Below are 12,315 nucleotides of genomic sequence, written 5' to 3'. Positions count from 1 at the left end.
ACTGCTACCAGCAGCCCTGCGTTTGCCTCCCATGCAGGCCATCATTCATCCAAGGCCCTGATTGGTGCCACCCACCTTGGTTATTTTTAGCCAGATTCCTGCCTCCTTGCCCTTCCTAAACCTGTAATTTGGATAGCAAGCCACGGATTGCTTGTCCTGAGAATTTCCTTCCCAAGGTCCTGGCTGTTTGCTAGACATATGAAGCCAAGCAACGACTAGAGCAGCTGACGTGTGGTGGGGATGGGCTCTCGAGTTGAACGTTGGGAGACACCTGGCCCCAAGCAGATGGATCCTCTCTTTCCCTATGTCCCTTCTCTTTATTGTCTGTGGCTGCATGTCCCTGCACAGATCCGCACTCTGCAGTCTGCCAGGGGAGCAGGCAGGAACAAGGCAGCTGCCCAGATCCCCACCCAGGGGCCTCAGTGCAGAGGCTAGGGGATTCACTACGTGAACAAATTCAAAGCCGAGAAACTCCTATTCTGTCTTGTCCTTGCAATTCCCTGCCTGGTATTCACCCCAAGAGGGCGTACCTCTAAGCATTACCTACTTTGCAAAGCATGGAGGAGTTGTACTGCGAACCAATCAAATGCTCCCCATCACTCTCCTCTGAGTGCCCTCTGGTACACCTCTTCCACCTACATCCTTGGCCTCAGCACAGCCAGCAGGACTTGCAGACATGCCAGGGGCTGCAAGAACCTCTTTCTCCCCAGAAAGACATCTGATTTCTTTTTCCGGGCAGCTTGGCAGAAAACCAGATCAGCAATAAGGGAGCCAAAGCACTGGCCATGTCACTGATGGTCAACAGGAGCCTGATGGCACTGGAGTAAGTGTTATCCTGTTACTAGCTCATGCTATGCAATTCCCCCTGGGGTTGGGGGTGCTTCAGCCATTCCCATGGCCAAAACAGAGCCAGACCTCACCTGACCTGGCCTCCCCTCTGAGCTAAGGGTGGCCTTCAGCCCCTCAAGCTGCACTGCTAAACAGGCAAATATAACTCTTGCGAGCTGCTGGCCTGGTGCCGCACGACAGCAGTACCTGCTTGGCCTCAGTGCCTGCTGTCTGTCGTTGGCTGGGCAGAGTGAGGGTCAGCTGATTCCCCCAAACACCAACTCAGCAAAATGGTCAGACCCAGTGGGGAAGGACTTGGTGACAGTGACGCTCTGGGCACCTCCGAGCAGAGCATGCTGTGCTGACGGGCACCCCTGAGAGGAGACAGTACAGCTCTGGCGTCTGCCTGGCAAATGGGGGTGCTGAGGACCCTGCTTATGGGGCTGAGGAGGATGTGGGTACCAACCAGTCTGCTGGGAAAGCTGGTTGGCAGTGTGCCTGCAGATGGGCTTGGGGGTCCAGGAGCACCAACCGACCCTCATCGTCATAGCCGGGGTGGGGGAAGGTGCCAGCGAGCCCACTGCAGGGGATCCTACCCGCTGCAGTTCCACCATGTGGGTTCGTTAATAAATACCAAACCGACAGCAGTTACTGTCACTAGTGGTGCTGAACGTGGTAGGAAGTGCCCTTTTGCTGGGCCAAGCAAACGGGACTGAGGAGGGCCTACCCTACCTTTCCTGCTCCATGGCTGCATCTCTCTGTGAGCATCCCACCCAGACATGGACCACCTGGGGGACACCTGCAGAGGCACTACAGCTGAAGGAGCATGGTGGGCCCAAGATCATGCCATGTGGAGGCATTTGGCCTGAACTGAGCACACCCCACTTGGAGTCCTGCGGTCAGAGAGTCTCTGTGCAGGTGGGTGGCTGCCACTTTCAGTTTGCTAACCTTGGCCTTTCTGCCTGTCTCTCCCCTGCCTCGGTCCAGCCTGCGAAGCAACTCCATTGGCCCCAAGGGAGCAAAAGCACTGGCTGATGCACTGAAAAAAAATCAAGTCCTGCTCTCCCTGAAGTAAGTCTCCCACGTTCAACTTCCACAGCACCTCAGGGAGCAGATTCCCAGGACAAGCCTGCCTGCAGCCATCCCTTCTCCAGCTGAGCTCTTCTTCCCTTTGTGGACCAGCACCTGAGGAGTCCAGGGCAGAACCAGCTTCAGCCTTGCAGAGCCAGCTGGGCCAGGCAGCAAGCACAAAAATAGATTGAATGGGATTTCAGTCATCTCTGCTTTGGGCAGTTCACCAAACTGAGCTGCACAGCAGAGACCTGGCTCCCTGGGGCAGCCCCAGACTGGAGCTGATGGGACCCCCCTGCCTCTGGGCTTGAGTGGACGCAGAGCTGGGGGCAGCCCCCACACTGGGCTCTTAGGGTGCTGGCAGTCTGGTGGGCGGTGAAGCAAGGGAGGCCGAGAGGTCTCACTTTCCATGAGCTGGAGTCACCACCTCCATTGTTTCCGGCCAATATTTCATTTGGCCCCAAAATGACACCAAAGGGTCTAGGGGGTCTTTTTTCATTGCGGATTTGTGTTTTCTTCATTGAGACAACTCACTTAAATCAACATGGAGTTTGAAATGTTTGACTGACACAAGTCTGCCTTCCTAAATGAAAAAAATACTTCTGCCCAAGCAAGCTCTGAGGAGGCAAATATTGTGGGAGAGGAGGGAGGGGGAGCAGAGATGTTTAGGGCCCAGCCACCGGATGGGGCAAGCAAGCACCGAGGCAAATGGCTCCCGCTCTGCGCTCCTGCCTTGGTGTGGGGGGCTACGGGGCAAGCAGCAGGCACTGCCTTTCCACCTGGCTGCCGCAGAAGCTGGGCATTGCTCTGTTCCTCTCTCTCCTTGCAGCCTGCAGCACAACGCGATAAAGGAGGAAGGCGCCATGTTCCTGGCCGAGGCCCTTTTAACCAACCACCGGCTGACGACCTTGCAGTGAGTGACTGGGACCTGGTGTCCCCCCCGGGCCCTGCTTCTCCTGGCCACCTGGCAGGCCACACGCTGGCTCAGTCACAGCCCAGTTCGGCTGCATCCTCATGGCCAGCTGTCCGTGCACAGTGAATGGCAGAGCCTGCCCTTTCCCGTAGTTCTCCTGAACTGGGAGAGGCAGTGAACCCAATTTACCCTCCCCATGCCATCTCCCATGACAAAGACCTCCCAGAACTTTAGAGACAGTCGTAAATGTGCAAAGTGGTCCCTTGGATACCTATTTCCCAGCCTGAAACATCCTTAGGGTGCACACAGGATGCAAGAGCACTACTAGAGCTGAGGAACAGTCTAAAGAGGACGAGGAGGTGCAAGTGCCACCCCAAAGGAGATGTACCTTGAGCTGGCTGATGTTCATGGGTGACTTCCTCTCCTTTGCAGCCTGCAGAAAAACTCCATTGGAGCCCATGGCGCAAGGAAAATCGCAGAGGCACTGAAGCAGAACTGCAGCCTCAAGGAACTGATGTAAGGGTCGGCAGAGGCAGAATGAATAGCTGTAACAGGCCGAGGGATGCTGATGCCAATACTGAGCTCCCCTGGGATCTGTGGGCATGAGCTACAGGCAGGGGTCTAGGCTAGCTTTGTCCAAGGGGTTCTCATGGGTAAAGGGTGGGAAGGACGGCAGAATTGCTTTGAGCTCAACTGTGCGGAGATGCTCTACATACCTCTGGGGAAGCAGGGAGCAGGTAGCCATGAAACGAACTGAGAGGCCAACCCTTCCCTCCAGAAGAGGTGAGCAGCAGGTCCCCAGGCCCCCAGTTCACCCCAGAGTGCTGAGGGGGGCAGAAACCAGCACTGAAGCCTCTGAGGGCATTCCCAGGACCCAACGGGACACTGGGTCTGTGTGGTGCAACAGGGGCCCCTGCGTCGGCACTCTGGCCTCCTGTCTGCCCATCTCCAGAGCAGCCGTGATGCCAACAGGCCTTGCTAAAGGCATCCACTGCCATGTATGCAATCTGTATTGATATCAGGCCAGAGCACTGTCCTGGTCACCCAGAACCTTCACAGGCAGCATGCCTTGGCACAGCTTTGCCCCAGGTAGCCTTTCTTTCCCATGCAGTGCCCAAGTACTGGGAGATAACACGGACAAAGGCCTGCTCTCAGCAGGCAGCTCAGATGTGGCTATGTGCCTTGGGCAGGAAAGGGGCTTATATAGCCCCTCTCCTGTGGCACAGCTGTGCCACATCACTGAGCCTCAGGGCTAGAGAAGGGTTCCTGGTTGGCTTTTCTTACCAGTATAGCCACAGTGTGTGATGCTGGGCAGAGGGACCACTGGAAAGGCCGACTGTTCAAGACGGGGAGCTGGAGTCAAGAGACTCACTACAAACACATGTGTGAAGGTGTCTGGGGAAACTTTCCCACATCAGAACAGGGCTGAGCCCAGGGCACAGCCAGGATCTCCTCTTCACCTGCTAAGGATGAACTTGGTCCTCTCGGGGACGCAGGAGCCACTGGTTGTGCTGGCTGTTCCCCAGGCACTGTGATTGCAGCGTTAGCCCTTCCACGAGGGCAGTGTTCAAAGGGGATGGTGTCCGTTCCTAGCTTGCACCAGCTCATGCTTCCTCCCATCAGTCTGTCCTGCTGTGAACGTGGGGATGGTCATGATGTAGCTAAGAGGAAGGGTCTTTGTGCACACGGTGGGGGGACACTACCCCAAGGCAAGGCCACGTTCCCCCTCCAAAAGCAGGGTGCCGGGCTGTCCTGCTGCCTCTCTGCAGTCAGGCCGTGCCCCAAGACTGTGGAAAGGATGCTGAAGATGATTCTTTTGCTGGCAGATCTACACTTGGCCTCAGAAAGGGAAGGCCAGCAAAGTTGGTTGCTGCTGCTAAAGTGCAGGGGACTGCAGGCCCCACACTGCTGACTGTGGTTGCCATGCAACTGAGGCTGAGGGTAACGCATCTTCCCCTTGTGTTGTAGACTCTCCAGCAATTCTGTAGGAGACAATGGCTCAGTGGCCTTGGCTGAAGCTCTGAAGGTGAATCACAGTCTGCAAAACCTCGAGTAAGTCCTTCATGCCCGGCAGCCCCTGCTTGTCTCACTGCCCTGCTGTTGGGTCTGGCCCTAGGTCATTCACGTGTGGCTAGACGCAACTCAAACCCTCCTAGACCTGCTATGTCTCCTGTTGTCGTCCACCCTCCTCAGGCATGTTTCTGGGGGTCGGGCCAGGGAAGGATGTGTGAAGAGAAAGGCTGGGGGAGCCTTGGGGGCCTTCCCCCAGGGTCTTGGTGAAGCTACCTGCCTGGCACATGGCAGTGAGTTCCTGCATCTCTCCTGCTAGGGTTTCTAGAACTGTGAATATCTTGAGAGTGGGAATGTTAATTAAAACCACTTTGCTCTCAGCTAAGGAGCTGAAGAGGCCTGTTCTCCTGCAGATTCATGTCCAATTTCCCCTCTGCTCACCCATACAGAGCCCAGTCAAGCCTCCTCACTCCAGCAATACCTCCCATCCCTTCCTCAATCCCTCCCGTGTCCTCAGTTGCCTCTTTTAACACCCCCAGATCCTTCTCGCATCTCCCTGTCCCTGGTTTGCTGACTGGGCACAAGGCCATGCGTGTTCTGTGCAGGCTGTAGTGCCGTGCAGAGAGCTGGGACATCCCAAAGCAATGCAGGGAGTGGCCGAGCTGGCCCTTCCTTCACCACCAAGGGCACTGAAGGAGTTACTCCTCAACCCAGATGGTGATTTTTTCCTGCTTTTGAAGGATACTAGCAGTATGAGGCCTTTTCTCTCAAATGCAATTAGAATTGACTAATGAGGTCAGAAGATAGCAAGGTGGGGCTGGCAGAGAGTCAGGGAAATGGTGCAAGCTTCACCTTCAGAAATGTGAGTCAGTGAGGACCACACCTCCCATCCAGCCAGAGCAGAGGGCTGGTGGCCCCTGGGGACAAGCTGCCCTGCCTTGGGCTCTTTGCAGGACTGCACTGTGTCATCTGACCCTGGGGAGGGCTCTCCACAGCCGGACAAGGACCCAAAGACCACAGAAACCACATCCCTCGCTGAGCTAGCAGCTACAGTGCAGGCTACCTGGGGACATGGCTCTCTAGATGTGCCAGCAAGCCTGGTCACTTCTGCTCAGCGGGGCCTTTCAGGGATCAGCAGAGAGGCTGGTCTTGCTGTGGTGAGATGCTGATCCTGGCCTGCCCGTTCCTGCGAGGCTCCAGCCTTGCCCCACAGCCCCTTGCTGGGTTCCTACTGCTTCTCCTACTGTGTTTGTTCCTTTAGTCTTGCAAAATCATAGGGCCCTCCCTTGCCTCCCTGGGGCTGGGCTCCCAGTGAAATAGTCACTTTTTAGCCCAAACACAACCCCACAGCCTATCTGGTGATGTCCAAAATGGCCCATCCTAACGCTTTCCTCTGTCGTATGTCAGTCTCCAGAGCAATTCGATCAGCAACGCTGGGGTCACCGCGCTGACAGGGGCTCTCTGCTCCAACAAGGGACTCATCAGCCTCAAGTAAGTGATGGCATTTCTGGCCACCCTGTGTGAAAGTGCTGCCACCATGGCTAGCGTGGCTTGCACAACAGCACGGTTGCCTGCCATTACATGGGCTGCAGGAGCCTGACTGCCAGGCTGGGCTTGTGTCTAAGGGCTCTCGAATCCTGAAAGCCCCTGTCCCTCCTATGGCAGACAGTCTCTTCTCACTGCTAATTTTCTCCTCTTGAGACAAGTATCAGTTCAGCTGTGTCTAGCAGTGAAACAATTACGGCAGGGAAGGTAGGCTCGGAAAAAATCCTGATATGCCTATGTTTTTCAAATCTGTAGGATGTACAGTTGAAACCCAGCTGCTCTGAGGAGCGGATAATAGCTGGACACAGTATCTGTTTGGGTCCAATCTAACCTCGCCAGCTCACAGGGCAGCCCACCTCGATAGCTGATTGGGCATGTGAGCTTAGCTAGTTTTAGTCCATTTCTTAGGACAGAAATTACTACAAAAGTATTTAACTCCCTACTTTCTACGGGCAGTCAAAGCTCTTGGACAAGGTTATTTTATGCAGTCCCACATCCCAAGGTCATACTTCATGCTTGTCCTCTTCTAGAAAAAGATGGGAAAAGCAGCAGTGTCTGTTTGCTGGCAGCACACGTTTCCCTGGAAATGGAGATGCGGGGAATGGAGATGCAGATGCTGATGGAGATGCAAGCCAGAAAGACTGTCATTGAAATAAATGCCCCAGAGAGGAGGGCAAGGGGCCTTGGCACTCCTCTCCAACCCTGAGGCCAGTTTCTCCCCTGTCTTTCCCTAGCCTGCGGGAGAACTCCATCAGCAAAGAGGGGGGCCCTGCCATCGCCCAAGCCCTGCGGACCAACAGCACCCTCAGGAAGCTGGAGTAAGTCTGTGCCCAGGAGAGCTCTCACACTGCTGCATCATGTCACTGAAGTTGGATCCAGCCGTGTGTAACTTGCATCCTCTGTCCTTTGCCTCTAGCTTAGCAGCAAACCTGTTGCATGATGAAGGTGGCAAGGCCATCGCGTTAGCAATGAAAGAGAACCGGGCGCTCACATCCCTCCAGTGAGTTTTCTCTTGGACCTGGCTTGTTTCCAATGTCTGATTTTTAAGCCCCTGCAGTGAGTATCTGGCAGGGACACTATTCCTGGGCCTCAGGCTTTCCACAGCATGACAACAGCTTCCTTAAATTGTCCTGCCATGGGATCCGCATTGCACCATCCAGGTTGGACCCACGGGGCTTGGCAATCGCTCACCTAGCAGGGTCTTGCCAAAGGTACTGGGTGAGCAGGGGTACCCTGGAGCCTCCATCACTTTGGAGGTGGTGAGCAGATGGGTGCTGAGCCTGGAGAGACTGGGGAGTCCTCACATCATGCAGGCCAGGGCTTCACGTCCCCTTCTCTTTTTGCAGCTTGCAGTGGAATTTCATTCAGGCAAAAGCTGCCATGGCCCTGGCACAAGCACTACAGTACAACAGCAGCCTGGCCAGCCTCGAGTAAGTAGGCAGTTGATGCAGCTCAAACCCTTCTAGGGCTGCCACATCTCCTGTCACTGTCTGCTCTCCTCAGTCGTCGTCTCTGGTAGTTGGGCCAGGGTGGGATGTGTGAAGAGCTGACTCGGCGCTTGCATGTCTTAGCTTGCAGGAGAACGCCATCGGCGATGAAGGAATGGCCGCCCTGTCCGCTGCTCTCAAGGTCAACACAACCCTGGCAGATCTCCAGTGAGTGTCCAGGCGGTGGTGGGGGCCCTAGTATGGTGTGGTGGCCTATTCAGAACATGCACTGAAAGGTCCCTGTTCTCTTGTAGCCTTCAGGTGGCTTCAGTTGGCACGGTTGGGGCCCAAGCGTTGGCAGAGGCCTTGATGGTCAACAACAGCCTGCAGATCCTAGAGTAAGTGTTTGGTGGGGCCCCCAAGTCCCTGTTGCTGTGACACTGCTCCCTGTGGGCCTCTGAGATCCTGCTGATCAGCTCAATATCGCTGCTACCACCTGTAGTGTCCTATCCAGACTGTGGGCACTGTGACCCCAGCTTGCCCGCCCCTCTGCTTGCTGGCACGGGGCTGCCTCTCCCACCTTCTCCTCTTGTCTATGGACAGCACTAGGCCCAGCTGAGCTGCAGGTCATCCTGGGCCGCCTGCCTTGCTTGCTCTTCCTCATGGCCTGCCTTCCTTTGCAGCTTGAGGGGAAACTCCATCGGCGTGGTGGGGGCCAAAGCGATGGCCAATGCACTGAAGGTCAACCGCAGCCTCCGCAGGCTCAAGTAAGTATCCTGCTCCCTGGGGCAAGACCAAGAAATAAGGAGTATTTCCAGACTTCCTGGAAGGAGCAGTGAGGGGACAGCAAGGCTGGGGGCTCTCATGGCAAATCACTGGACTGACAGCATGCCCCTTGCACCCACATATGCACAAACACCCATGCACGCCCATGTACACACATGTATACCTGCACACCTGGACATGTACAGTTGCACACATGTAAAAACAAGCCAGCATCCTGGTGACTACTGAGGGAATTCCCCCCCTGTGGCCACGTCTCCTCGGTCGGTGCTTTCTGACCTTGTTACCTCCTTGCAGCCTACAGGAGAACTCCCTGGGCATGGACGGAGCCATCTGCATCGCCACGGCTCTGAAGGGAAACCATGGCCTCACGTATGTGAAGTAAGTGGCCACTGAACGCTCAACTGGATGATAAGGCGGGGGGGGGGAAGGCCTCAGGGATAGTCAGGGGAACATGCATGACCTTCCCCACTGGTGGTATGCCCCATTGCCAGCTCCCTACAGGGACTTCCCCAACAGGGTGTTTTCCTCCCAGCTGACAGCCAACATCTGCACACAACCCTAGGCCCCACCGCTCCTCCCTGGAGAGCTAGTTATGCCTTTGGGGCAAAGAACCATCCCAAAAGGCAAACATCCCCCAAAACACCACAGGGCTAGGCTGCCTTAGCCCTTCCAGCTTCTCAGAGGCCTGCTATTGCCTCTTACCTGCTGCCTCCAGGATCTCAAATCCAGAGTCCTCCATGACCAAAGTCCCAGCAAGAGCTCCAGGCTGGCAAGGGGAGGGTGCAGACGATGTTGGTGCAAAGCTGGGGAGCTTCTTGTGTACCCACTTGGGATCCTGCTCTCCCCTGTGACCAAGACTGAACTCTTCCTCTCCTCTCCCAGCCTGCAGGGGAACTGCATTGGCCAGTCAGGAGCCAAGATGATCTCTGATGCTATCCGAACAAACTCACCCGACTGCGTCGTGGAAGTGTGAGGTTGGCTGGCCGCAGCCAGGATGTAGCCCCGTGGGGCAGGAAGGTGTCCCTTTGGCCAGCGTGCCTACGCAGGGAGCTGCTTGGCCTTCCACCCCCATCTGACAGAGGAGAGCTGGGGAAAGGACGGCCCCCAAGCTCTCTGGCAAGGCCCAAGAGGATGGGCTCACAGCAGCAGGTGCTGGAGCCTGGGGCCTCTGGATCAGCAGTGCAGAAGGGTCAGGACTTGCTCCTGGTAAAAACAGGGGAGTTTGCAACCACATCCCTGTTCTCCTAGGTCTCAAGGCAGATTCAAGGCTTCAGGAACAGGCAAAATGTAAACAGGAGGGCAAGGAGAAAGGAGGAGGGGGAGAGAGCACATGGGCCGGGCTCTTCTCACTGAAGCGGTAAACTGAAACTGAGCCCCCACCACCTGCAGTAGCAACCCCCTCTTGCGATCTCCTCGATGCCAGGGGATGCAGCGCTGTGCTCAGAGCACTGCCCCGATTTGGTACACCCTGATCACTGAGGAGCACTGCTCTCTTCCCAGACTGAGTCTGCAGGCAAATGTTGCAGTGCCCTAGAACTCTGTTCACAGAGCCAGCTCCCCTCCATCTAGTTCATGATGGGAGGGATCCCAGAAGAACTGGGTGAAACACTTCTCACCTGGCTAAATAGCGCCCAGTCCTGCAGGTTTCCAGGGTACTTTGCTCATTGATATCCCAGACAGACACAAAAAGTTTGTGGTTTCCTTGCTCAGATCAGACAGAGCGGTGCTTTGGACCTGGACAGTTCAGAGCAAGGGCTGCTCCCTGCACAACTGTAGGGTCCCAGGCAGCAAGTACAACCTGTAGTGTTTGCCTTGCCCTCAACAGCAGGTTGATTTTGGCTAGGCGTGACAGAAGTGTTTGGTAGTCTTGCTCTCTATCAAAGCCTCTCGGAAGAGATATGAATCCCAAGGCATCGGAGTGGAGCCATCTAGAAAGACCGTGGGAAATGAGGAGGAGCAGGAGGAAGAGCGCTGCACAAGGATGGGCCATCTCTAGCAGATGTGGCTAGATGCTACACCTGGGAGCACCTTCTCAAAAAGCTCTGCTGCTCAAATTTAGGCTGGGCTGCTTGGGTCTTCTGCTGTTGCCATCAGTGACACTGACCTTTGGACATGCCTTCCCAATGCTCTGGCTGTGGAGTGGGTCCTCCCCTAGCAGGTCACCTTTTGGGTGGGTGGCTTCTGAAAGCAGAGGTGCTAGGTGATGCCTTTATGTGCATGGCTGAGACTCAGCAATTCCCCAGAAGGTGCTAGATTTAAAGATGGACCAGCTGCCAATCTTTGCAACCCCCAGAGTCTCCCTCCAGTGACTGTCCCCCTATCCTCTGCTCTGCTCCAGCCAGAGTCCAACATGCTGCTGCTGCATTCAGTCCAGTAAGCAACTGCTTCAAGGACCTCTGTGGCCTGATCCTGGAGAAATGCTGGGGTATCCTATGTGATTATGTGCATACTTGGAAATAAAGGGGTTCCTAGTTGAAAGGTTGCCTTGCACTGCCTTCCTCTTGGTTGCAGAACATCATATGCAACATTCTGGGGGCACTGTCAGGCCCAAGCTCCACTGCCTGGACAAGACACCCCACGCCATGTTCTAGTGTGACAAGAAGGCTCATGACTCATCTTGCCACTTGCCAGGAGCAAGGTGTATGGGCCATACAGTGACTGGCCTCCAGGTGAGCCAAGGAGGGCCCAGCCTGTAAAGGAAGGGTTTAGAGGCCTGCTCAGCGCTAAAGTCCTTGCACACGGGAATAACTTCCTGCTGTTTTTCTCACCGAAGTCAGTGGTCATTCCCAACAGCGTCAGAAGGCAATCCCAGCTGGCATACACAGAAGCAGATGTTCTTGGCAGATTATAGAATGGAGAGAAAAGCTGGCTCTGGTTGAAAGGAGCACTCAGTCACGTTGTGGAAACAAACAGCCTCGGCAGGATGCACAGCTCAGGGCACCAACTCTCACTTGAGCTTTGGAACAAGCTCCTAGAACTGCTAAACCTCTTTCACTCTCCTATGACTAACCTGTAGCTCACCGTCTCCCAGCCTCAGAAACACCAGTATTTCATGCACACACTATTGAGATGTTAGTTATGGGGAGACTATTTAGCTATTCAGGCTGCAGTTAGGAACATGTGTCTTGGTTTTTTTTAACCCGTTTTCTTCCTAAAAACCCTGATGTTTGCAGTGATTTTTCCCCAGCACATATCCTGAAGGGAGCCTGCCACACGGATGGACTGCGCTGAAATGGAGCTGGCTGTACTCAGCACCACACCTGGGACAGGAGGGGAGCATGGACTTGTTCTCTGCCCAAGGCCACGGTCCCTGGAAAGGCATCATGCCAGGATAAGCCAGGACCAAATGTGAAAAGAATACCTAGTCCCAAAGCAGTGAGCCGGGCTGACTTCAAGTCTGTGTTGGTATAAGCCCAGAGTCAGACTCCTGCTGAAATTCTGAGATTTCAGCTCACAACTCTGGCTCTCAAGCAGCAGGCTGAGGCTCAACAATGAGCAACCGTGGAAATGACCGACTGTCCTGAAGAAGGCTCGGTCAACTAATGGGGATGGAATAAGCAGCAGCCCAGGATGGGAGGCATATTTTCTCCCCTGGTTCCTCAAGAAGCAGATGGGATTTGCATGAGGGAGTGCCTCAAAAGCCTTTTTTCCAGGCAGGGGAGAACATGAGTTAGGGACTGGCTCACAACCTCCAACAGGATATAGTTACGTGGATTTAAGTCCTACCTCTTTTAC

At 55.1% G+C, this 12,315-nt stretch overlaps 1 protein-coding gene across 5 annotated transcripts in view; it reads left to right on the top strand.

Moving 5' to 3' along the window:
• NLRC3 (NLR family CARD domain containing 3) overlaps positions 1 to 12,315 on the top strand; it is a 27,097-nt gene extending 14,782 nt beyond the window's left edge. For 4 of the 5 annotated variants that reach the window (XM_068908784.1, XM_068908785.1, XM_068908782.1 and 1 more), the window contains 14 exons: positions 740 to 823; positions 1,816 to 1,899; positions 2,729 to 2,812; positions 3,245 to 3,328; positions 4,781 to 4,864; positions 6,230 to 6,313; positions 7,102 to 7,185; positions 7,284 to 7,367; positions 7,714 to 7,797; positions 7,939 to 8,022; positions 8,109 to 8,192; positions 8,478 to 8,561; positions 8,875 to 8,958; positions 9,463 to 12,315. In XM_068908784.1, the coding sequence (XP_068764885.1) occupies positions 740 to 823; positions 1,816 to 1,899; positions 2,729 to 2,812; positions 3,245 to 3,328; positions 4,781 to 4,864; positions 6,230 to 6,313; positions 7,102 to 7,185; positions 7,284 to 7,367; positions 7,714 to 7,797; positions 7,939 to 8,022; positions 8,109 to 8,192; positions 8,478 to 8,561; positions 8,875 to 8,958; positions 9,463 to 9,553 (1,183 nt within the window). In that variant the 3' untranslated portion in view covers positions 9,554 to 12,315. The other variant, XM_068908786.1, reaches the window with a different exon arrangement.

Source organism: Struthio camelus, chromosome 15, assembly GCF_040807025.1.
Source record: "Struthio camelus isolate bStrCam1 chromosome 15, bStrCam1.hap1, whole genome shotgun sequence".
Taxonomy (NCBI): domain Eukaryota; kingdom Metazoa; phylum Chordata; class Aves; order Struthioniformes; family Struthionidae; genus Struthio; species Struthio camelus.
Note: the sequence above shows the minus strand (reverse complement) of the source record. Positions and strands in the feature narration are given on the sequence as shown.